Source organism: Nelumbo nucifera, chromosome 7, assembly GCF_055504915.1.
Source record: "Nelumbo nucifera cultivar China Antique chromosome 7, China Antique-T2T, whole genome shotgun sequence".
Lineage (NCBI taxonomy): Eukaryota > Viridiplantae > Streptophyta > Magnoliopsida > Proteales > Nelumbonaceae > Nelumbo > Nelumbo nucifera.
In genome coordinates this window covers 28,604,396-28,631,872 of record NC_142655.1, presented here as the reverse complement: position 1 = coordinate 28,631,872, position 27,477 = coordinate 28,604,396, and the positions used below count along the sequence as shown (strand labels likewise).

Below are 27,477 nucleotides of genomic sequence, written 5' to 3'. Positions count from 1 at the left end.
TAAGACTGTAAGAGGTAGAGTTGATCCAATTTGGGGTGTAGACAGTAGATTATTCAATTACATATGTATTAGGTATACCGTATACAAGGCTTTCCTCCATTAACCTTTTTTTTTCTTTTTACATCAATAAACCAACAAAGCAGATAATAAACATCCCTAACTGAACCACATTAGCTATTCTTTCAGACACCTCCAACAACATAAAAACTAAAAAATACTGAACAACCATACCCAACCACAAACAATTGACTGACAGCTCCCTCTAAAAACCCTGCCATCAACAACACTAAATAGAAATAGACCAAATACAATCCTCCCCCCTATGACTCAACGCACGAATACCGCCGCCCCATTTGGTTTGGACTTTGGACTTGGAGAAGAACTCATGATGATGCAGGTGTAGCAGTAGCAGCAGAAGCACTGGAAACAAGTGGCTTCCCTCGGCCCATGGCAAATCCCCTTGTTCCATCTGGCATGCGGGGCCCTGGGGGTTGTTTGGTTTGAGGTGGCTGCTCGTTTTGAACTGGAGAACTAGTGGGAGAAGTACCACAACCACCCGCATGGTTTGTTGCTCGGTTACCATGGTATTGACCCCGCCCACGCCCTTTGCCCCGCCCACGCCCTCGCCCTCTCCTCGGCCCACTACTCTCCTTGTCGTTGACAACTTCCTCTCCCTGTCCATATAAAACCCACTCAGGAAAGTCAGGATAAAACTTGATGGCACATACTTATCTCAACCAACACCCAACCAGAAGCCCCTTACCATGAGTTCATGCGCTGCTGAATCCGATGGTTGATAAGAATCCTCACATTGCTTCTCGTTTGGTTGCTCGGATGTGCTCACATCATCTTCCTCATAGTTCCCTTCACCTTCATGTCCAGCCTTTCTCCCTCGTGGTTGTGCAGACTTTGGCTGGATTTAAAAAATATATATATATACATATATCAAATTCTTGGAGACTAATGTAACTCAATTAAGCTAGTCGAAGCACAACTAGTTCTCAGATTTGTCTAATTTCAAGCAAGAATAGTTCACCGGAAAAAAACAATTTCTCAGAGATATTGAGGAAAGAACAAGCTTCCTGAAAGAAACAATAAATTTGGTTCGTTGAACTTGAATGACTTTGACTGAATTTCAGATGCATTTTGAATAAATAAGCATTCAAGGAAAATACCGTGCGCCTAAGCAGTAGCCGCACTCGGAGTCCACTTCTCCAGTTCCTTTCATCATTTAGCTCAGTAATCTTCCCTCCATAAAAACAGATTCCAGCTTGTCAGATGGAGTTATAGAAAATATTACTTTAAGAAGTCCAGAAACGATGAATACTTACAGCTTTCTCAGCTAGTTCAACAGTCTCATATTCCACAAACGCATGCAACTACAAAAGAAACAAAGACTTGTCAAGTCCATGGTTTTTTTTGATAAATAACAAATACTTTTATTAAGAGATAATAATATAGAAAAATACAAAGGGATGGGTAAAAACTCTTAACCCTCCCAAGAGAACATTTAAGATTACAATGTTGCCAAGAACAAATTATCTCTTCCCACCCCTTGTTTAGCCAATGAATCTGCCAAGGAATTGGCACACCTCTTAGTCCACTGAAATTTGACTTCCATATTTTGTATGAGATATCTAATTTTCTTCTTTTCATTCAGAAACATCCACAAACTAGAATCACCTTTCATTAACCAGTTGATAGTCAAATTAGAATCACCTTCCACTATCAGGTTTCTGATATTTAATTCTTGAGCTCTTTTTAACCCTTCCATAACAGCCAACATTTCAGCTCTAAGAGAGTCCCCCCCAGCCAACAGGACCCGAATACAAGGTGATAATTCGACCTTCATCATCCCTGACAGCTCCCCCTATACCCCAACAGACCTGGATTTCCTTCGCTGCTTCCATCAAAGTTTAATTTAGTGAACCCTGAAGCTGGTGGGGACCAAACTGGGTGAATTACATTCTTCCTTGGAACTGACCAAGCCACTTCTTTCCACTTCCTGATGATATCTCCTTCTGAATAGTTTTCAAAAATGTGCAAAGTCTTAGCCCACTGAATCACCCTTATGGAAATTAATTCAGTAACTACACCTTTATTTCTTTCTTTCCCATGAAAGGTCTGTTGGTTCCTTTCCTCCCAAACTGTCCAACATACAGCTGCTCTTACACATCTCCATAGAATTTTCCCTCTCTTCTTCAACCCCCTAACAGTAGTAGAATTGAATAGGCTTTGTACATTTGAGGGAGGGGTCCACCTGCATCCAAAAAGGTACAAAAAACAACACTTGATTTCTGAAACAAATGGACAAGAAACTATTAAGAGATAACAATTCTACCATTCTTCTTACAAAGAATGCACCAGTATGGGGATAAACACCAATTAGGCCTTTTTCTTTGAAGTCGCTAGTGTTACATTTTTCAAGGAAAACTTTCCAACAAAATGCGCTAACTCTGGGAGGAGTCCAAATCCTACTATCCCTCCTGAGTGGATCAATAGTCACCCCCTCAAGGATTTTTAGCAGGTCAGCAATGAGATTCAATTCTGGGTCTCTAAGGGCCCTTCTAAAACCCAAATTCCAATCAATGGATGAACTAGAAGAGGTCAAGAAAGTGGAGACTGGCTCATTTTTAAAACGTGATAGAGAATACAAGGACGGGAAGAGCTCCTTTATCAAAATGTCTCCCACCCAAACATGATCCCAAAATTTCACAAGATTACCAGAGCGCATATCATACCTCATTAGAGGAAGGAAAGAAGGAAGGATGGCAGGAATTGATTTCCAAGAAGAAGCTCTCGTAGCCCTAACTGAAGCTCCAGAGTCCCAGCCATCCGCCGCTTGCCCATGAATACTTAAGACTACTTGAGCCCGTAATTTATCCCTTTCCAAAGTCAATCTCCAAAGCCATTTCCCCAACAGAGCTTCATTTTTTTTCTACAAGTTACCTAAAGCAAGCCCACCATCATTTTTGGTTTTGGTAACTATATCCCACCTAACCCTATGATCTTTTTTCTCCTCTCCTGGTTCCCATAAGAAGTCTCTCATTGATTTCTCCAAAATCCCACAAATTCCTCCAGGCATTTTAAACACCGACAAAAAGTACACAGGCAGATTTGCCAATGTCGATTTGATCAGAGTTATTTTGCCTCCCATGGATAGGTAATTTTTCTTCCAAGATGCTAACCTCTTAGTGAATCTCTCAATCATCGGGTTCCAGAAACTCTTTCTACTTGGATTATCCCCTAGTGGCAGCCCCAAATAGATCAACGGCCATTGTGCGATCTCACATCCCAAAGTGCGGGCCCTATCCTCCACCTCACTTTCACTCAAATTAATGCCAATCACATAGCTCTTGTCCAAATTAACTTTAAGACAAGTCACCTTTTCAAAAACATTGATCACTTGCTTTAGGTTACTCACCCAGCTCACCTCCTCCCCACCACAAAAACGAATTGTATCATCAGCAAACTGTAAATGTGTTACTGGGACCTTATTCCTTCCTACCCTCCAACCTTTCACCAAATTTCTAGAGTCTACTCTCACAATGAGTTTTCCTAGGACTTCGGCAATTAGAGTAAACAAAAAAGAAGAAAGGGGGTCTCCTTGCCTGATACCCTTGGTAGCCTGGAAATGATCTACCACCCTCCCATTCACTAAGATGGAATAGTGGCAAGTCCTAATACATCCTTTCACCCACTTGCACCATTTCTGCCCAAATCCAAAAGGCTCTAAGACTTCCAGTAGAAGTGACCAATCCACCATATCATATGCCTTTTCAAGATCCAATTTGCACACTATCCCCTTCTTCCCACTTCTTTTGAAGTCTTCCACACTTTCGTTTGCAATCAGGATTTGATCCACAATGTGTCTACTCTTCACAAAGGCACCTTGATTTGGGGAAATTATTAAGGGTAGGACTTCTCTAATCCTCCGAGAAAGCACCTTAGCAATGATTTTATAAAGGTTGTGTACCAAGCTAATGGGTTTGAACTCTTTGGGGTGACAGGCATCTCCCTTTTTTGGGATTAAAGCCAAGAATGTGGAATTGAGGCCTGGATTAATCACAAGCTAATGGGTCTAAACTCTTTGGGGTGACAGGCATCTCCCTTTTTTGGGATTAAAGCCAAGAATGTGGAATTGAGGCCTGGATTAATCACCCCCCTTTCAAAGAACTCAGAAAACACTTTTTGGATGTCATCCTTCAGAATCTCCCAGTAGTCTTGATAGAAAGCCATCGTAAAACCATCAAGACCAGGTGCTTTAGATCTATTCATTGAAAATATGGCTACCCTTATTTCTTCTAATTCAAAGCTTCTCTCTAACCACACCCTTGACTCTTCCGGTAGTCTTGGCCACTCCAAACCCCCAACTGTAATCTGCTCGACATAGGCCTTCTAAAGATTGATTTAAAATGGTCCACAAAGACCCCTTCAATCTCTTCCTGCTGAGTCAATATTGCATCATTTATCACTAGCTTGGATATCAAGTTCTTCCTCTTGCCATTAGCTACAGCATGAAAAAATGTTGTGTTTCTATCTCCCTCCTTTACCCACTTATGTCTGGACTTCTGTCTCCAGCTAATTTCTTCTTTGAAGAGAACATCCTCCAGGCTTTTCCTCAACTCCCACCTAAGCTCCTTGTCCCTTTCCCCAAACTCACCTTGTTCTTCTTTTGCATCTAGCTCCTCAATATGAATCATCAAATGTTGTTTTCTTTCCTCAAGCCTCCCAAATTGGAGAATATTCCACTCTTTGATTTTGATTTTCAACTCCTTCAGCTTCCACTGAAATTTCATACCCTCCCAATTAGCCCTTGGATCACTTGCTACCCACCATACTTTCACTTTCTCCTTAAAACCTGGATGGGATAGCCACATCTTCTCGAATCTAAATGGGATAGGTCCTCTATTCTTAGGATCCACCTTATTTATCAAAACTGGCCAATGATCAGAGGTGACCCTAGGAGTGTCCTTGACATCAGATCTCCCCAATATTCTTCCCAATCAGTAGTAAACAAAAATCTGTCTAATTTTGAACAAATTGGATCAGCTTGGAGATTTGACCAAGTAAATCGACTATGCGACAGATTCAGTTCTTTGAGCTCAAACACATTGATAAACTCATTGACTTTCCTCATACTTGTAGTGTTTCTTTGCGCATCTTGTCACACTCCTTAGTGAATCTAATTACATTAAAATCCCCTCCTAAGCACCAAGGACCTTCCCATAATCGTCTTATGTCTCCTAGCTCTTCCCACAACTCATTCCTCTGCCTGTATCCATCGGGGCTATATACATTAGTTAATACCCATTCAAACCATCGCCCACCTGTTTGAATTTACCAGAAACTGAGAATTTTCCAATCAATTCTTCAACTCCTTCAACAACTTCATTTTTCCACAAAGTCACTATTCCTCCAAAAGTTCCCCATGAGGGACTCATTGCCCAACTGATGTCGTTTGCTCTCCATACACTTTTGGCCCACCTACTATTAAATGTCATGAGCTTAGATTCCTGAATTAGGAGTATATCTGGATTTTCTTTTCTCAGTAGCTCCTTTATTAACACCCTCTTTCTTGCATTCCCCAATCCTCTCACAATCCAACTCACTCCTCTGCCTGTATCCATGGTATTTTACACTTGCTATTTTGTGGCACACAAGTAGATCAATACAGAATTACAGATGTTAAAGGTGCCAAAACTGTTACTTAGAATATCAATGCACACAACATTTATATTTGCCTGGATGATTTTTGTGTTGGATTTTCTACCTCTCCCAACCCCCTCAAAATTTTCTTCCTTTGTTTGGAATTAAAAAAGAGAAAATAATGCCTAGGACACCTCATTTTTAGATATTTTCACAGTTCCCCCACACAAAAGGACAATACCCTTACCAACTCCCACCCTTTGGTCTTTACATGCCCTTTCAACTGTCCTATTTCAATTTTCAAGCTCTATCAGATCCAGCTAAAGAAATAGGCCCTATTTCCTTCTTTCTCTCCTACAATCCCTCAGCAACTTCTATGTTCCCTTTCGACCATCCTACTCTAAATTGATTTCTATAACTTCCATCATCTGTCTAAGTAAAAAGAAAAAACATAAAAAGCAAATACATGAAATAGTAAAAATTGAGAAACAAGATTTTAAAAATAAAAATAAAATTAAAAAGAGCCATGGTTCTCTCAATTCCTTTTAACAATCACCTTGGTCATCCTTGCCACTTCAAACCCCTTAATTTTTTTTTCAATTCTTTAGATTTGAATAATAAATTGTGGATTTCCTATCTTGCAAATTGGCATATCTCCAAAACTCTCCATGACTTCTCAAAGAGCCACCTTCATTTTTTTTTTATAAATAGCCACCTTCATTTCATGTTACACTCTTTCAATTAAAGAAGTTTCCCTCTCACCACACTCCACTCAAAACATGCATTTCCTTCTACCCAAACCCAAAAATCTTTCATTTATTCTCCCTTAACATCTATTATTTCTCTTTTCCCCTAATTATACCTTCCTAAATATTCTCCTATTCTAATAGATTGCCCTAAGACTCTCTTTTCTCATTAAGCCATCACAAGTGCAAGACAGAGCATCTTCCCTCTTACATTAACAAGAATGGAACAGAAAATGCCTGAAAGAAGTTATTTCTGGAAGAAGTTATTTCTTTCAGATGTATAGTATATGTAAATCCAATCTTCATTTCTTTTTAGTATTAAAGAGAGAGCATATAGGGAGATTTGTATTATAGTCACCTTTTGACAATGGCCTGTTGCCATGATAGCCTGACAATTATGACATTTTAAAATTCAGATATGATTGTAGAGACCAAAGTTCAAATAGGCACAGTAAAAAATGAAGATATACACTGACGGGAATTAAAAGTTCCATGGTAAAACCACTTGCAGCCTTTATCAACATATGCAGTCACCAAATCATGGTGATTGTTACATGAGATGGACAAGGGTGCAAGGACAGAAGCACTTGAGATTACACGCCCCCCTTTTCACTTTTTGTTTCCAATTGGAAGTTAAAAGTTGTAGTGCATTCAGTAAATTGTGTAGAAAAGTGCATCACTTTTTTATTGATAAATAGTGCATCACTATTTATACAAAAAAAAAAAATACAGTATACAGTTTTAGATAGTTTCCAAAGATGTTCCACACAGACTCATATTACAAGTTATAAACAACAATTATTCAATGTACACATAGCCATCTGTTTAATGCACAAACTGAATTATCCGTGACATCCATTGACATGCATCAGCATACATGTACAATTGAATTATTGCCAATTGTTTACTTTCAAAACTAATCTAGATTATTTTTTTTTTCTTCATTACTTAAATTCATGTTGTGTTTGTGCCATTATTTTGCTAATAAAAGAAAAGAGATTACAATAAGAGGTGATTACTGATAAGTCCCCACCCAAAAGTCCAATTCCATTAACTTTTTTCTTGCAAATTCCTCCCCTTCCAAGCAATGCAGCCCTAATGTTTTACTTGGACCCCCGTTTCAACAATTTTTTTCCAGATCAACCTTCTCTCTATCTCCCTCGCTCTATCAAAAATCCCCTTATCATCTTCCTCTTGGTTCTTATCATCCTTTTCCCCATCTATTTCCTTTACCTTGAAAATCAAAACTCTTTTCCGACTTACTCTCCTTAATCTTTATCTGAATTTTATCAACAGAATTATTCTTCTCCTCACCTTTCTGATTTTTATTACAGGAAGCTACCCCCAAAAGACCCTCAGACAATGAAGGACTTTAGTGACATGAAAAAAGTGCCCATATTTGTTTCTTTAAGTTTTTTCCATATCTACACTGAATTCTCATCAATGGTAACCTCTTCAGCTGCTTGCACAACCCTTTTTCCATCCCAAATCTACCCCTAATTTGCCCACAAACACCTCTATAACATCTCCTGAGTAATTCATCTCTAATTCTCCTCCCAAACCATTAAGTTCACCATGACTCACTACCCTCTTCCTTCTCCCCATCTCAATCAAACCCATCCTTCTCCAACTCTGCAAATCATGCCTCAATGTCAGGTTCCACATCAACCTCTTCCTTCTCCCTAGCGTCTTTTCTGTTTTGCCGACTTCTTGAAGCCTCACCAACTTTCTCCAGACCTAAAATCCATCCCAAGAATTGGTTGGACCATCTGGCCCATAATACCCTTATTTCCCCTCACATGACATGACCAGTTGAAAGATCGCACACATCTCCAACATGCTGTGTTTGTGTATGCACATGGACAAACACATATGAAATGACTATAAAGAGGCTATGAAATGATGAGAGTGCACACGAACAACTAATGAAGTGCCCATGCCAGCTTGGGCACAAGCAGGGAGGATATGCTAGCTTCCTGGCCTTTATATTTCATATGAGGCATGGTGTAGTCAAATATATTTGTGCCACCCCATGCATTACAAGCGTTACTTCTAGGGAGAAAAAGATCCTTTTTTATCAGTAAAAAGAGATTATTAATATCAATTTCATGTATTACAAAAGGTGAGTTTTTCAACCTTAAGACACTTTATAATTTATAATTTTGTCCAAAACATTTGCTGCCTTGCTGTCCCTTATTTGGCCAAAACATCCATCGTCCTATTTGCTGATCTTCTGACCCATTTAAAGACAACATTCCGCCCACTTGATATGCTTTTATTCCCCAAGTATGTCTATAGACCCATGGGATTCAGGAGCTGCATCTTGTCCATGAAATGACCACCTGAGAGTCCCCTTCCACCTCCAAGTTGTGGAAATCGAATTCCTTAGCAAATTTTAACCCATGGAGTAACTAATCCACACAGCTCTGCTGTCAATGCATTACCATTTGTTAATGGCCCTGAATACAGTGCTAAAACCTTCCCTTCTGTGTCTCTGAACACCCCTCTCAGCTAGAGGTGTAAAACGGGCCGTGCCGGGCTGTGCCACCCTCCCCTGGGATAACTTAGGGGGTCAGCCCGCCACGGCCCACAGCCCAAGCCATGCGGGTCCGTGCTGTGGGCCAGGCTAGTCTGTGGGTCGAGCCTTGGGCTAGACCGGGCCAAAGCTATTTATTTAAAAATTTTGAAAAAAAAAACTTAAAATTTCAATTTTATATGAATTTTGATGTACACAATTGCTTATATATACAATAATTAAATAAGTTAGTATAATAAAATTGAAAACAATTATTTATTTTATTAATATATTATATGTTATATATTATTATATAATTATAATTTATATAAATAATATATATGGGTCGGGCCGGCCCAGCCCGCAGACCTAAAACCCCAGGCCCATCACAGCCCATACAATTGTGTCGGGCCTGGCGCATCCCGTGTGCCATCGTGCTGGGCTGGTCCAAAGTCGGTCCGGGCCGCAAGCGGCACGGCCCGATTTACACGTCTACTCTCAGCCCAACTGCAACCTAACTACCAATACAACTCCCATCAAAATTGAGTTTAACAAAGATGGTTGTTGGGGGACTCCATCCCATATTTACTCTTTCCTTGGCTTGAGCCGACGAAGCCACTTCCTTCCAAGTTCTCAAAATGTCATTTGTTGAGAAACCTTGGAAATTCTCTAGGGTCCACCCAATGTGCCACTTTAATTAATTTTCACCAAGTCAAAGATTTCCATTTTTGTTCAACTCTTTTCACTAAAAAACCTTGGGAAAAAAAGATCCTCGCTAATGTAAATCCATGCATCACACAAATGACTGCTAATATCAAACATATTAGGAAGCAACATGACCAGAAAAGGAGAGAGGTAACCTTTTTCATCAGATGAACTAAAATAGCTAGTAACTCAAGATTGTTTGGAAATGGTAGGGCTGTGCATTTGGGGGATGAAGGGAATTCAATGAAAGTAATACAATCTCAATGTTCCCCATGCATATAAGAATGTATTTAATATCCTTGCACACCTTTTGCCATGGCCTATATTTAGGCTTGTCAATGATACCCGAAAATCCGCAGCCCATTTCGGCATCCGATCCGATTATATCAGATTCAGATGATGTGTTTATGTAATCAGATCGGATTTGGATATTGTAATCTGCATCCGATTAATAATCACATCAGATTCAGATTTGACTCCATCCGATCTGATTAAAATCTGAATCCAATTATGTTATACTATTTCCTGATTTTAATATATAAATTTTATATGATTATATTTAAAAGTAAAATATATATATATTTTTTTTATATTATATTATATATAAATTTACATATACTAACTTCAGTATATTATATTTACATTAATTTATTATATATAAAAGTTGAAAAATAATTAACTTTTTTTGTATTTTAAAAAATAAAAGCAGACTCGGATTAAATCTGAATTGGATCCGAGACCATTAGGATTCGAATTTGGATCCGAGTCTTCAAATCCAATCAATTTCAATCAGATTCGGATGAAAGTTTTCAATAATTGAATCGGATTCGGATTTTGCTGAAGCCAATCCGATTACAGCCCTACCTACATTAAGGCAGTAGATAGTTTCAAATTCACCAGACAGGAACAGGCCTAACAAGTTTGAATACATCTATATTCTGTAAAACACCAAGCTACATGCACCCTCAACAACAACTAGACTCAAAACCTTAGAAACATTGAATAACCTCAGAGTGCAAATAAGTGCATACCTTTTCTAGTCGGTTTTATAATGAAAGTACATACCTTGTTGCTAAAAAGCATGTTGTCCAACTTTGCTGATCTAGATGATGCAGAACTCCCACCATTGGAGGTCTGAGGTTGGCAGGTACGAATTGTCTTCACACTAGAACAAATAATCATCTCACAAAATTAATATCCAAAGATGCTTATCAATAAAGAAAGATGATTGGTTCCCTATGATAATAAACTTGATACCTCCCAACAGCAGAGAAAACCTTCATGAGATTTTGGAAGGAATGATCCTCAGGTAAATTTTCAGCAACAACAGTACGTGACTGCACACCAAATGGAATTCATAACAGAAATCAAGAAAACCTACATCAAGTGTAATGTATACCAAAAGGAATGCATAATAGAAATCAAGAAAAGCTACGTACTCAAAGGTATGTATTCGGTAGTAAAAGTGCTAGACATAATACTCTACTTTCAAGGTTTCAAGTATTGATACACCCAATACGCATGAATTTGCATATTGGGTGTTTCAGTACCACAACTTTTTTAGTTTTTTTTAATTGGTCGGGGGCTTAGTCTTAAGCCTACCTACCCCCTGAAAGTGGTCAAAGCCCCTGTATTTAGATATCGGAGGCTTGCCAATAATCGTATCGAAATTTTGAACCTTGCTCTACTTCTAGCAGAACAAGCTTTAGTGCCCAAAACCATCATTGGTGACAATGTCCCAGTGAGTTGAGCAAGCTTGGAGCTGATTCCTTACAGAACAGCCCCAAACCAATCAACCATGCACCCCCCCCACCCTCACAGTCTCTGGCCAAAACCCCCTAGCTCTTGCTCCACCTACATCCCCTCTCTTATGCATTGATATTATATATGCACACAAAAAAATATTAATTATTTAACAAAAAATAGACAACTGTTTGGTAAAATGAATGGATTTTCGAAATTCCCCTTTCATAGAGTTTTACAACCTTCAAAGTCATCTATTAAATATAAGACTTGGATAATGTTACTATCTTTATTATGTTGTGTGTGTGTTGGTGAAAGTAATACACTAAATATACACTCCAAAAAATCCAAACTCCTAAAACTTGACAGCACTGTTCTGCTCCAACTCCAGCTTCAGATCCTGTTTTCACTTCTGGGCATTAAGGTACGAACCCTAAATACATATTGGTCCATATTATTATAACTCAAATAGCATGGTCCTTATTTGCACAGATAAAAATAATTAGCATCGTCTGATCAAACCAGTCTACTTTTGCTAATATCTCCCCTTCCAGGGACCATATAGGTACCCTTCAAGTATAGCTGTAATCAGATTTATGTAATCCATAATTACAAGTTGAGAGGAAGGACCCAATTCAAGGACAAAAAGTGAATGGCAAATACCTGTAATTCTTCCACATCTGACTCTGTGAAGGGATGTTGGCGTCTAACCTTTTTTCCATCCTCACTAACAACCTGTATCATAGCGTAGCACCAAACAGGTGAGACTGATAGGATAAAAGTACAGCAAAGCTTTCTATGTTACAAGCAGTTCATGAAAGCAATCATGAGTATAGAAATGAACTCACAAGCTTCGATGACATACGGAGAACATTAGCAAGCTGATGATGGCTACTGATGAGAGCTTTAATCTTTTTGAAAGAAGCAACAACTGATATTGGAACTGCTCAAAAAGCAGGGTCTTGTTAGTTATACTAACATTAATAATGATAAATGATAATAATAGTAACAATTCAAACAAACAATAGAACAGAACAAAAGAAAAAAGACATAGACCAATACATATTCCTCCAATATCCAAATCTTCACTTCAGAAAGCCAATACTTAGATCGTGATATATTTATCTCAATTAAAAAAAAATTGTCTAGTTAGGAACTTAAGCCTAAATTACCTAATGCCATATGTCTCCTGAAGTCCAGATCAGCTACAGAAGAATGAATTTTTTAAGATCCATAAGATTTGAATGGATGGAACATGTTGTCTAGTTAGGTAGTGCCTCAAAAAACCCAAAGACATTAAATGGGGGATTTGATAACATTATTCGGTGAAGTAGGTTCCTCCTTCCGGAGTCCTCTTACTGACCAGTCACACAATAGAGTCTTGCAAGGGCATGGAGGTAAAACTCAATCAAATCCAAGGAGGTCCAGAAAAATATCCTACCATACTGGTTGTGCTGTCACCCCAAGAGAGAATAAACATTGTAGATCAAATAAGAAACATAAGCACTTTGAATACAACAAGGCCTACTGTGACTTTTGGGTGGTTTAATTCTTTATGATTCTGGAGGGGATGGTCATGTGTGGTCTCTTAGTCCTACTGGGTTTTTTTTTTCTTGCAAATCTTTTTTACTTCTCTTGCAACCACCACCTCTTCTTCTTCCATTCCTGTGAAAGGAGTGTGGTGTTTCCCGGTCCCCCTAAAAATCAATGCTTTCTGCTAGGAAGTTTTCCATGGATACATTAATACTTGTCAGTTGTGAATTATCAAAAAAAAATATACTTGTCAGTTGTAGCAAAGGAAAAGACCAAACTGGGTATTGTCCTCTAACTGGTATTTCTTGTGCAAGTTGAATGGTGAGTAGATTACCATCTCTTAACTGGTATTTGGGAATGGTTTTCTTTTCTTTTTGGTTATAGGTGGAACCCCCTATCAGTTTGGGCAGGTTGTTTTGCCTAACTGTTATCAGTAAAAAAAGACAGGGTAGAATTACGTGAAGATGTACGAGGGCAGCAGTGATATGGACAGTTTAGGAAGAGAGGAATACAAGAATATTTGGGGAGAAAGAGAAGAGCAAGGAGACTAATTGAGATCATAATCCCAAGATTTGCACATTGGGTGAAGACACGAAAACTTTCCTCAGACTTTACAGTGGAGGATTTTCTGGAACTTGGGGGCAATAGCTGGCTCTTCCTCTAGGAATATATATATATCCCAAGCGGTGGTTGGATGAAATGGAACTTTGAAGGAAACAACATGGCCACCATTGGACCTTCAGAAATTGGGTGTGGGGGGGATACAGAAAGCTAAAGAAATGGGAATTGTAAGGTTGATCATTGAAGAGGATTTGAAGATAGTAGTAGGGTGGCTGAAAAAGATGGGGGGGTTGGCAGTTCAGAAATGAAACCAATGCTTCAAGTGGCTCTCAAAAGATTTGAACATTCAAATAAGATGGGTAAGAAGATCTGCTAATTGTCTAGTGGGTGATCTGACTAAACAAGGAGTTCATAAACTCCAATTGTAATAGGGTGGTGGGGTGGGTGGGTGGGTGTGTGTAATGTAATGGTTTAATTCAGTTGTTTTCACTAACTCTTGTTGCATCCTCTTTTGATTTTAATCAATCAATCTTTTCTGCATTGCTGATAAAAAAATACTCATAATGAAAATCATTAACATGCTTTTTAGTCATAACCCTCCAATTAGGGGTATCTGTTTGCAGTGCTTATAGGTTCAAGTTTCAATGGCTTTATCAGAACTAGCTTAAAGTTAAATTAACAGAAGTTACATCTGTATCCAGACAACCCCAACCAAGAATGCTGATAACCAGTACCAACATTGGGTAATAGCCTTCTTTAGGTTAAGCACTTATTTTTCTAATCAGATGTGCATCTCCAGACCTTGGAAGTTATTGCCATGCCACTATCGTATGCAAAGATAGCAAAAGTATGAATCACCTCATTATTTCTTGTGACTTTGCTATTTTGTGCTACCATTTTATGTCATTCTCTGGATCCATAGGAACCCCCATATTTATTTGAGCAATTTCCTCACCTCCAAACCTGTATTTGGAGAGGAAATATCATAGAATTGCACAAGGGAGCTTTTCTATGGAGCAAATGGGAAGAGAGAATTTTTAGAATATGCTTCAATAATTAAGTGGATGTGGACTTGATCACCACAAGAATATTCTGTGGAATTGGAGCAAAGAGGGTTTATAGAAGTTTTAGTTGATGACATAGTGAGATATGGAGGATTGCTAAAGATCACCATGAATAGCTGCCTCCCCACCCCCCGAGGTTGAAGTAACCAAGCTCAACTTTTTCTCAAGGAAACACATGACCTTCAAGAGTCAGAATCTTTACAAGGCACGAAGGCAAAACCAAATTGGTTTGTTCAAGTCCAATTGAATTGGCTTGGATAATTTGACCAGATGCAACATTTTGGCATTGCTACAAGGGATCAGGCTAAAGTTCTCCTTGGGTCTGGATCAACTTGAGATGGAGAGAGGCTTTTTGGTGATCGGTTGGATAATATTCACCTTCAAAGTTCCCTTGTTCTCTACATCACCTTGCCATAGAGCAGATACTTTTCACATCAACGTCTAGTTTTGATGAATTCCTAGGTCAGCTAACACTATGACTAATTGATCTTCTAGTTTAGACGGAGTAGGAATATCACAGTTATATACATGCATATGTAAACAAGTATACATATGTATGTATATAAAAATTTTATTTAAAAGAAAGAAGAAAGCAAAAGAGGACCTATCCTCTTAGGTAGTGTGTTTTTTTTCTATTTACAATTCATAGCCGGTTGTATTGTCATTGCCTATGTTACATGGATTTGACTACAAGTCGCCAGATATATTTTAATTTTAAGTTTCATTTGAATAAATATATATATGAAACAATTATCGTAAAAGATAAAAAAAAAAAAAGTCAAATGTGGAAAAATAAATCAATGCAAACAAAACTCAACAATTAGTAATAGACTCTGAACAAATATGTTAAAATGATCAAACATACACTTTAAAACTCATGCCCAAATTTATTGAGAACCCACGTTTCTGTTTTTTTTATTTTTGATAAGTAAAAATTCATTGAAATCAATAAAGATAGGCAACTGTTACAAGCAGCCCAGCAAGAAGCATGAGGTGCAGCCTCACTCTAAAAGAAAGAACAGCACAAAAATTACAATTGAGCCCAGTACAACTGATCCCTAAGTACCCCCTGCTTAGCTAAAGAATCAGCCAATGCATTGGCCTCCCTCCCCACCCATTGTATAACCAGATTCATATTTCTTGTTAACCATTTGAGCTTCTTCGTTTCATCCCTATAATACCATATCATTGAATCCGGATATTTCAGCCAGCCCACTACCACCTTGGAGTCCCCCCTTCGACCACCAAATTCTCCAAGCTCATCTCTTTTGCAATCTGAACATCTTGTAATACTGCATACAGTTCAGCCCTTTAAAGGGTTCCCAGTCCCCACTACCCACCGATCCTAAGCACTACTACATCACCTTCCTCTCTTATGACCCCTCCAATTCCAAAAGGACTTGGGTTACCTTGATTACTCCCATCAAAATTTAGTTTCAAAAAACCTTCAACAGGCAGTACCCAATTCAAGTGTATTTTATCATTCTGCACTGAACTAGAAGCCACTAAATACCAATTCTTCCAAATATCATCGAAGGAGAATTGTCAATATAAATCTAAAGCTAATAGCCAACGTATAACCCTCGTCATTACACAAACCATAACTTGTTGCTTGCTTCTCTTCTTTTCTTGGAAGATTTTAGCATTTCTTTCCTCCCATAAAGTCTAAATCACTACTGCTCTAATGCACCTCCACATTATTCTTTCCTTTCTCTTTGGCCATACAAAAGTAGATGAATCAAACAGTATCTAAATCTCCATTTACAAGTTCCACCTACACCCAAACAAAAAGAAAAACCAATCCCAAATATCTGCAACAAAGGAACAAGATATTAGTAAGAGGTAACAAGATTCACCATCTGATTTACAAAGAGTGCACGAGTTCGAGAAAATACACAAAAAAGGTCTCTTCTTTTAGTGTTTACTTTCCCATAGAACACTTCCCAACACAAAGCACTAATTTTAGGGGGAATAGGCTAACACCAAAGCTCCTTCAAGGAGAAAGATTGAGGGTTAGGGAACTGACTAGGGCATTAAAAAAAGAGGCACAAAATCAGACCTTTAGAACTTGGGCACCAAAATATCCGATTTAAAAGGTTCTAAATAATTAAAATAAACTCTATAAATAAGAAGCAAAAGCTCTGTCATAGAGGTGAATTCCTCATCCCTTAATCCCCTTCGAAACTTAAATTCCCATTTATGACCCAACTCATTTTTGTACAAGGAAATGAAAAGGAAGGAAATAAATCCTTTAAAGGCAGGTCACCAATCCAAATGTCTTCCCAAAAACAAATTAAATTCCTTGAACAAACATCATACCTGATATCAATGTTTTAAAATGCGGAGGCGTGACGCGAGGCATTCCACTACCTAGAAGCGTGAAGCGTAGTTCAAAACGTAAGAGGCATAAGCCTCCCGAACACAAGGAGGCATAAGCCTCCTTAAGAGGAGGGTTCAGGAGGAAGAAAGAGGAGGAAGAGGAAGGGGGGATCTCATTTTTTCTTTACTTTTAATAAAAATCTTTTATATTAAGAAGAATAAAGGTGCACAGCACTAGTTGAAATGGGGGGTGGGGGGTCTAGGGGGGCAAAGCCCCCAGCTGAAGGGGTCGGGGGCAGACCACTTTATTTCCCCCATCTTTTCTTCCCTTCCCTTTCCTTTTCTCTTTTTTTATTTTCTTTCTTTTTCTTTCCCTTCCCTTTCTTTTCTTTTCCTTTTCTTTCCTTTTTTTTCTTTTTTTCTGTCTTTTTATATGAGGTGTGCATGAGGCACACGAGGCATACGCCTCTAGCATGCCTCATGAAAAAAGAGTACGAGGCATACGCCTCAGAGGTGTCAGCACCTTTGGCATATGCCTCGGGGCGTTTTGGGAGCACCTCGCCTGGAGGCACGCCTCCAAGGCACCTCCCACGCCTTTTAAAACACTACCTGATATACCTAAGGAAATGAAGAAGGATATTGTGGATTGCTTTCCAAGGTGCTACCAAAGTAGCCTGATGTGATACACCAACATCCTAGCCACTCTCCAACCTTCCATGAATCCTATCCACCACCTCATGCCACAAGCTTTCCCTCTCTAATGGCCACCTCCATAACTTCCCTAAGAAAGCTATATTCTTCTTGCTCGCATTCCTGATACCCAACCCACCTTCTTCCTTGCTTTTACACAGAATATCCCATTTAATTAAGTGGTCTTTTCTAGCCTCTCCCAGCTCCCAAAGGAAATTCCTCATGACTTTTTCTAATTTCTTCGCTTCCCTTGGGGGAATCCTAGAAACAAAGAGAAAGTAAATTGGTAGGTTAGCCAAGGTTTATCTTATTAGGGTAATCCTACCTCCCAACAAGATATAATTCCTTTTCCACACAGCCAATCTCCCCTCACTTCTTTCTACAATTGGATTCTAAAATCTACTTTCCTTGGTGTTGGCACCTAGGGGAAGACCCATATAGGTCAAAGGCCAAAGGGTGATAGGACGCTCCAAGCAACCCGCTACCAAATTTAAGGCATTCTCCCCCGTATTGATCCTTGCTATGCAACTCTTGTCTAAATTGATTTTAAATTTTGAGATTCTTTCAGACTTCTTGATCAATTCTTTTAAATTCCTCACCCTCCTAGTTCTTCCCCTTCACAAAAAATTATGATATTCATCTACAAATTGGAGGTGACTGATTGAAACATTGTTTCTGCCCACTCTCCAACCCAAGATGATTTTTCAGCAAAGTTTGTGGAGTTTGGACCCCATCAATGTTTGTGGAGTTCGAAGGGTGGTTTTAAGATGCTGACATCTTGAGCAAGTTTGGTGTTGCTATTGTTTGGTATTTGGAAGGTGGTGTTAGCTTTGATTTGTGTTTTGGTCCTGGTTTTTTGTAGTAAAGTTGCGTTTATGTGGATAGATACTGTGGGGATTTGGCTCTTCTTTTGGGTGATTTCTTATCAATTATCTCCTGTTATCTCTTTTTTTCTTTTTAATGAAAGGTTTATTTTTACTATCAAAAAAATCATCTATTATGTGCGCAACAATATCTTCTAAGCATTGAAACCCCTACCACACCTCACTCTGTGCTACAGCTACAAATACCATGTGCTACCTGTTCTGTTTCAACTTTCAAGTCTACACAACCACATCAAACTATCAATTAATTGGGGCTTAAATTAATATCAACGTTTATGGTTTGATAAGCAAGTTTTTCCTTGAGTTTTTCCTAGCAAATGAAAATATTACAAACCTATAAATGAATGACCTAGTATAACAATGTCTATTAAAATCCATAAAAATAGTATAAAGTGCCTTCCAAAAAAAAACAACTAGGTGCTTGGGTGAGGCAACCCCCCATTGGTGCTCATCTGCCTAGGCACCTGTCCAGGTGTCACCTTGACAAACATGGCCATACAGCAGGAACAAAAAATACTTGCTTCCAAGTACTCATAAGAGACCTATTCATCGACTGGATAGCCCGACGGGCTGGCCCAGCCCGGCCTGTTCTATATCATGCTTGGACAAAGTTTTAAGACCATGGATTCAGTCTTGGGCACTAGCTCTAAACACCGTGCCTGACTATTTTTCAGGCCAGGCTTGGGCTTTCCCAAATAAGCCTGACCCGAGCCTAAAACCAGCCTGATAAATATTATATATAATAAAAAATATAATATATATTATATGATATTATATATAATAAAAAATATAATATATAATATATATTATATAATCATCCATTCTTTTATGCCTTATCCCAACTACATGGGGTAAGCTATATGAATCCTGTTTCACCAATCCATTCTTTTTAAAGCCATATCCATTGCTAAATTATTAGTGCTTACATTATTTGTTATTACTTCTACCCATCCTTTTTTGTCTATGCAAAAAAAGTATTATATATTATAATATATAGAATATTCAATAATATATAACACATTATTAAGGGTTCAACTACAATGCTGGAAAGACATGATACCAAAAAAGTTACAACCAAGCAACCAGCATCATAAAAGTGGCAACCAATCAGGTGATTTTTCATCAAAATTCATGGGGGGGAGACATGATACCAAAAAAGTTGCAACCAAGCAATCAGCATCATAAAAGTGGCAACCAATCAGGTGAGTTTTCATCAAAATTCATGGGGGGAGGGGGTTGATTGGTTAAAGTCTTTCTCGTACAATGCCTTTCCAGCATCATAGATTTTCCCTATTATTAATAATCTATTAATATTACATTATACAAATATCTGTCCAGATTGAGCTTCGGGCTTTGTATAGGGCCAGGCTTGGGCTCAAGATCTTGGCATGATAGTTGGGCAGGGCTTGGGCACGGGCCTGGTAATTTTTTGTTTATAAAGAAGCAAAACACAACCCATAAACAGGTCTACTCATAAGTCAGTGTGCTGTAATGCATAGAATAAAAGGAAATGTCTAAAGCATGTAAATGAAGAAACCACATTGCCTTAAATGAATAATAGCACAACTGACAAATTTTTCCCATAAAAGCTTCTCTGTTTATCATAACTTTTCTAGTGATAAATTGGGCATACAATATCTTACCAAACCCTTCAGGATCTTTGCTGATAAACCTCATAAGATGCTCAGTTGTAGCCAAGTTTGCATCACTAAAATAATACTCCACCTGTTAAAAATAATTGAAGCAGACACCAAGAAAGGGATAAAGATGAATATCAGAAACACACCCAACTAAAAGTTAGAATGAAAAGTAATTGAATTAAGAGAATCCATGTATGTGCCAAAAAAGAAAAAAGAAATGATTCGGTTCTCCACATTTTAACCATAGTTGAGCATTTACTCTTCAACCCAGGAAAAAAATGTTATACAATATTTTGGAATCTGGATCAAGCATTGCTCTACACTGTCCTGTATTTGAACCAACAACCACCACTTCCAAGATTAAGTTCCTAAAATGGCATGGCACATTGTACCAAAGACAAAATGACAAATATTGTTTCACCATAGGACATCATAAAAGTACCATTTTTTTATCAGAGAGTTATTTATTAATGCTTGAAAAAAGTTTACAGATCTTTGCTACATAGTAGCCCAAATACAGCAGAAACCAGATTGGCCACCAGAGCTCCCATCAAAATTTAATTTCAGTTTGTTTGGCCTTGGATGTTTCCATTCCATTATCACTATTTCTTTGTGTATATCTGTTTGTACCACTCCAGACTATTTCCATAATAAGTCATTTGTGGAAACATCTCTGAAAAGCTCCATTGTTTTAGCCCAATGTGCAGATCTGATCCTTATGAATTCAATCATTTCCTCCATTGACCTACTTTTTTTCTGGGAAGATTCTTTGGTTTCTCTCCTCCCAAATGGTCCATACCAGGGCTGCTCTTGTGATTTTCCATAGGCATCTTCCCCTTTTCTTCTATTGCCTTAAGAAACTGGAGTTAAATAGGCTAGCCACATCCTGAGGGGGTAGCCATCTGCAACCAAAAAGAGAGCATAAGTAATCCCAAATACAAGTTACAAATGAACAGGAAAGTAGTATATGAGGAAGGGTCTCACCACTATTGATTTCTAGAAACTCTTTGCTCTAGGGTTTCCTCCCAACGGGGCCAAGCTCTCACCTCACAACCTAGAATTTCAGCCAAAAGTGACATGTACTCCTCTCCCAAATTTATCCCAATCACACGGCTTTTCCCCCAATTGACTTTCAGGTTTGATAATCTTTGGAAACGGTTAGCTAAGGCTCTCAAATTCCTTGTACTGTGCTCTATGCAACTCTCACAGAAAATGATTATGTCATCCACAAATTGCAGATGTGTCACAACAACCCTATTTCTTCCAATTCTCCACCCTCTGAATTGGCTTTCAATATCAGCCTTAGTGATCAATTTACTCAAGATCTCTGCAATGAGAATGAACAAGAAAGGGGAAAGAGGATCTCCTTGCCTTAAACCTCTTTTAACTGGGAAGAAATCCTTTGCCACACCATTGATCAGAACTAAGAAGTGTACTGAGTTAATACAACCATTAATCCACTTCCTCCATCTTTCTCCCAAACCTATTTTTACCATCAGACTCATGAGAAAAGTATAACCCACCATATCATTAGCTTTTTCCAAATCCAATTTGCAAATTAAGCCTACCCCTCCCTATCTTTTCTTTTCTACTACACACTCGTTGGCCACTAGAATTTGGTCAATTATCTGCCTTCCTTCCACAAAGGCTCCTCGATTTTGGGAAATTACCAAAGGCAACACAGTTTTAAATCTTCCCACCAACACTTTAGCTATGATCTTGTATAGGCTACCGACAAGACTTATGAGCCTGTAGTCCTTTGGAGTTTTGGCTTCTTTCTTCTTAGGCACTAGTGCTAGGAAAGTGGCATTTTCTCCCGGTGAGACTTCCCCCTTATGATAGAATTCCGCAAAGACCTCCAATAAGTCATTTTTTATAACTTCCCAACAGTCCTGATAAAAAGCCATTGAGAAACCATCGGGCCCTGGTGCTTTGGATCTTTCCATTGAAAACATTGTTTCATGTATCTCTTCTGCAATGAAGCTTCTGTCTAGAACTGCAGCCTAGGCTTCTAGTAGCCTAATCCAATCATAGTTTAAGGCATCTAGGCGATTCTAGGCAACATTGGGGCGCCTAGTCGCCTAGGTGATAAAAGTTTTATAATATAAAAAACTGACTTTTGGCTAGTTTCCTAGTTTTATATACCAATTAGCATGTATGTTAATTGAAAAAATAGAAATTCTATTTATTAAGAACATTAAATTTCCTCTAAAAACGTGGCAAATCATCACATCTAAAAGATAAAAATATTTTACATGTATTGGTTTCATTATTTTCAAAAATAATACAACTATAATAAGTATTTAATAGAGCAAATTCATATTAATTAGCAGCTAAAGAAGATTATTAACTTTATATGATAAATATTCAAGATAGAAAGTAAAATAGAAAAAAAAAACAAGGATGGAGTTTCTATTTTATTTAATTAGAGAGAGAGAGAGAATAGAAAAAAAAAAAGAACTTTATTATTCTATTCTTTCTTTCCTCTTTCTTTCCTCTTTCTTTCCTCTTTCTTTCCTCTTTCTTTCTTTCTTTCCTCTTTCTTTCCTTTCTTTCCTTCTTTCTTTCTTTCTTTCTTTTTCTCTCCTCAAAACCCTTTGATCTTTTAAATTTCAATAGTAAAACATTAAAACAAAGTATAATTGATATATATAGCATAAAATAAAATGTTATCAACACATACATTAATAAGATACATCAATATAAATGACATTATAAAAGGCGCCCGCCTTGTCATTTTTGTCGCCTAGGCGGGCGCTTAGTCATCTAGGCGGGCACCTAGTCGCCTAGAAGGGCACCTAGTTGCTAAAAGTCAAGGCATTTGGGTGAGGCACCCAGCCAAGGGAGCTTAGTCGCCTAGGCGATGCCTTGACAACTATGAATCCAATCGAACTCCCCCACTTCCGAACTTCTCTCTCCTAAGGTGGCAAAGATTGATTTGAAATGCTCTAAGAAAGTTTGAGTTATTTCCTCTTCTAAAGTTACCACCCAACCTTCAACCTCTAAACTAGAGATCAAGTTCTTCCTTCTTCCATTTGCCAAAGAGTGAAAGTATTTTGCGCTGCCATCTCCTTCCACAAGCCATTTGCACCTTAATTTCTGTCTCCAAGAGACTACATAAAAGTACCATTACTCCAAACAAAGTTCATATGATATGATTGTGACGTTCCACATTCCACAAATAAATCATAGTTGTCAAGTAATCTGAATCTAAGCATAGCAAGAGAGAGAGAGAGAGAGAGAGATGGAACAATAAACAAATACTAGTTGTCAAATGCCTTTAGCTCACAGAAACCATGCAAAAAAAAAGAGCCAAAGCAGCACCCAAAGCTAGAGAAGTATAGCACTGAATTTTTTTTTCAAAAGGTGAAAATTAGAAGTATAGCATTGAATCATGATTCTTTGGTTCTAGCATAAACAGCAGTGAAATAAGATGATCAGTTGATTAAACCTTTCTAGATCCTCCCATGAAGATAAGGATTTGATGACAGGTATTGAACTAATGATTTTAGACATGAAGCCAGCTACCCATTAGCTTCTATTCAAGTTAAAGCAGTTTTACAATCTTCTTCAAAGTTCAAGAAGAAAGATCAGATCACTTATATCATATCATCTTCTTGTGGCCAAAGCCATTTTACCAAGGTAAGACAATGAAACAGTCACACACAAGGAGCTGGATATAGAATTTACATAAAAATTGAAGTACCAACAAGACCTGGCACCCACTGAACACAAAGAGCTAGAGAAGGCACTGGTTTACAAGGGTTAACTAGAGAAAGACCATTTGCATCCCAACCATCCTGATGAACACCAGAAGTACTAAACTCTCTCCTTAACCAAAATACCCTCTAACTTGTCCATCCATGAAAACACCATTTTGAAGATATTTCTTGCCATCTCAAAACCAAAACCAATTACTTTCCCTATCCATCAAATGTTAACAAAACTGAGGTGATGGTTTTTTTCCTACTCTTTGATGAATGGTAGGATTATGTGAAGAAAGCAAAAAATAATACAAAAGGAAAACTACACAAGACTCCTGACATAAATACAAATTCTATGCACACCATACTTGGAGAAAACGTCTGTCAAGTCACTAACAATTATGGATAACTTTCAAACTAAAAGCATTATTTAAAAATCTGTTCATGTTCAAACCAATTTGATTGATTACCATTTGCTTTCTTCTTCAAGTCTCCCAAACTATTGAATATTCCACTCTTTAATTTTAGCCTTCAAATCCAGCAACTTCTTGTGAAACGTCATTCCCTTCCATTTAACTCTCGGATTACTTTTCTCCCACCACTCCTTAACCTTTTGGATGAAACCCGGGTGACTTAACCATATATTCTCTAACCTAAAGGGTGTTGGGTAGAAGTGGTAAACTCTGCTTTCTTATGTAAACATATTTAAATTTTTAGAATATATTTTAAAATTTGCCAGATTTCTGAAAATAAGAAAAACTTTATTATATGATTAACAACCCTATTCAATTCAATCTTCTATACAATTTATGAAAAACTAATGCCACATCAACCATTTGAATTCAAACAGTTGCGTTGCCATTCTAAAAGAATTACTTCACAGTGCCTTTCTTGGAAGTAGCAGTCGATCTCTCCCAGTCTTGCAACAAGAAAAACATGGAGTAACATCATTCTAATTTTCTTCCTTGTGGTTATCGACTTTTAGAATTGCCATAGGGAAAACACAAACTACCAAACAAAATTGGTCAATTCCAACTATGAAAAAAGTCCAGAGCCCCTTTGTTGGTTTTATCTGGGACTGGTTCACTTCACTTTTTGGTTACAATTCACTTCCACCTGTTAACTTGGGAAAGTTGTTTAGCCCTTACGCTTGTAGCTGTCCAATTAGGAGGGGCAGATTGATGTGGAAATGTACAAGGGCAGCAGTGGTTTGGACAGTTTGGGAGGAAAGAGACTCCAGAATTTTGGGGGAAAAGGAAAGAAATAAGGAGCCATGATTGAGGTAATGATGTCATAACCCTAAGAGTAGCACAATGGGCCAAGACCCCGGTTCTTTTCTCAGACTTTAAAGTTGATGATTTTTTCAGATCTTGGGGGGGGGGGGGGGGGGGGGGCTATAGCTGGCTCTTCTGCTAGAAGACAGATTGCAGTAGTGGATTGGTCACCTCCGCCTTGTGGCTGGTTGAAACTAAATTTTGATGGGAGTTGTGTGGGCAATCCAGGCCTCTCTGGAATTGGAGGGGTGATTAGGGATGAGGAAGGTAATATTTGCACCTTCTTTTCAGGGCAAAATGATGTGGCTACAGCAGAGTTTTTGACAGCCGTCTTTGGTCTTGAGAAAGCCAATGAGTTGGGTTTTGAAAGGCTAATCATTGAAAGAGATTCCAAAGTAGTGGTGGACTGGTTAAAGGAAGGGGAAGAAGTCTCTTGGCATCTAAGGAACGACCTTAGGAGGTTCAAATTGCTTTCTAGGGACATGTCCATTCAAGTACAATGGGTTAGAATATCTGCCAACTGTTTGGTAGATGGTCTTGCTAAGCAAGGAGTACAAAGACGGTCTATGTTTTGGGCTCAGTTGTAATTCTTGGGGTTTAGACACAGGGTGTCTATTTGTATCCTTCACAACTTCTTGTTGTGCTTCATTATTTTATTAATGGATTCATTTTCTGAGTTGCTGATCAAAAAAAAAATGAAATAAATCCAGATATATTCCTTGGACAACCTCACACACTTAACTAAAGCCGAATGTGGATGCGGGGAAAGAGCAAGAAAGGATTTGTGGCACTCAGCAGGCGCACGGATATGACCACTCAATTGTTCTTTTCCCAAGCACTGAATCCACTAAATTAGTTCAATTCCTCAAAAACAATGCTTGTGCTTCTGAATAAATTATCTAATGAGAGAAAGAAACTGAACTTGTTCAACGAATCAAATAAACAACTCCAAAAGTAGTGTCTGATGTGACAGACTGACAGCAAAGCAATTCAAGAAAAAAAAAATAAGTAGAATTTCATTGAAAAGGAAAAAAAAGGAAAACCTTGCCTGGTTTAGAATCTTATGAGTAGCTTCCTCAGAAAGACCATTTCTAGTAACAGGAGCAGGATCCGGATCTACAGGAACTTGGGGTTGAACAACCTCATGTTCTCCAAACCCACTATAGTACTGATATGGAACATGATTCGGCACCCCAACGTGATTATGTATCGGAATATGAAAAGGAGAATTCGGCGACGGAAATACGTGAATTGGAGCCGGGCCTTGAGGAATCAACAGCCGCGGCTGATGCAGATCGGCCCGATTCGGCATCCGAGGAACGAATTCAGGCGCCCCGGCATTGAGCCGACTAAAGGAGACGTTTCGCGAGAGCGAAGCATCGGAGTGAATGCAATCGGCCGGTGATCGGTCGCCGGCCTCTCGATCATTCAAAACGACCGAAGATTCTAGGGTTTCTGCAAGCGAGTCTTGAGCCATGTTTGGGGTTTTACGAGATCTAAAGGGGTTTTGGGTCGGGGGAATGCAGACCGCTGGGAGACGGAGCCCGTCCGAGCGGAGAAAATGGAGAGGATTTCTCGTTTTGATGGAATTCAACAAACAATTTATAGTTGTGAGACAGAAAGAGAGTGTCTGTGTGTGTCTACTTACAGTCTCACAGACTGCAACTGTTGGGCAAAAGGGAAGTAGCGAATAGGCCATGAGCATAAATATTGAGTTGTAGTCCCTATGTTAAAACTGTTGGATTAGAATCTTGATATCTCCACCAACAGCGACCTCTGATAGTTAACCAGATCATATAGAGCTGTCGATGGGTCGGATCTATCCGGTAGAACCGAACCGTCAAACCAATTAGACCTTTTCAAATCTATATATACGGGCTTGGAATGGAAGTGTCGACCTGTTGATCCGTTGACCCGATCTCTGTAAAAAATTGTTAAATCGGTCAATAATTCATTGATTTGAGTGGTCGAATCATTGATCCATTGATCCATTTAATGATTTTTTGCCATTTTTTTATTTTTTTTAATTGGGAACTATCCCGACAACTAATTCCGTTTTACCCTAACCTCGGTTCATGGCCAAAAATCATTGAATTAGTCAATAATCCATTGACCCAAGCGGTTGAACTATTGACCATTCAATGGTTTTTTGTCTTTTTTTTTTGTCAGAACGAGCCATCCGTTCGAACCAAAGGGTCGAACCGTCGACCCGAAAACCGGTGGCCATAACGGTTTTGTTTTCAAGTCGTATGAGTCACACACTCGAATGACATAACATGTGTGGTATTGCTTAATGGACCTCACACACTCAATTTTTTGCCTATACTCTTTTTTGTCAAAAGAGGTCGTCCATTTTCTTTTTTAATTGGGAATCGTCTAGGCAACCAGTTCTGTTTTACCCCAATCCTAACCCCTAGCAAAAAACCGTTGAATCGGTCAACGATTCATTG

At 38.5% G+C, this 27,477-nt stretch overlaps 1 protein-coding gene across 2 annotated transcripts; it reads right to left on the bottom strand.

The window, feature by feature from the left end:
• LARP6B (RNA-binding protein) lies at positions 1 to 26,705 on the bottom strand. Of its 2 annotated transcripts, XM_010253116.3 has the most exons (11): positions 26,076 to 26,705; positions 20,053 to 20,134; positions 12,207 to 12,301; positions 12,022 to 12,093; positions 10,873 to 10,952; positions 10,681 to 10,780; positions 6,754 to 6,783; positions 1,332 to 1,379; positions 1,176 to 1,244; positions 764 to 913; positions 1 to 674 (listed from the first exon to the last, which is right to left on the bottom strand). In XM_010253116.3, exons 1-11 carry the CDS (start codon positions 26,502 to 26,504, stop codon positions 384 to 386), a joined length of 1,446 nt encoding a protein of 481 aa, XP_010251418.1. In that variant the 5' UTR covers positions 26,505 to 26,705; the 3' UTR covers positions 1 to 383. The 2 variants fall into 2 exon arrangements, with proteins under 2 accessions (XP_010251418.1, XP_010251419.1); XM_010253117.3 differs by lacking the exon at positions 6,754 to 6,783 and having other exon boundaries at positions 26,076 to 26,702.
• Between the last annotated feature and the right edge of the window lie 772 nt (positions 26,706 to 27,477).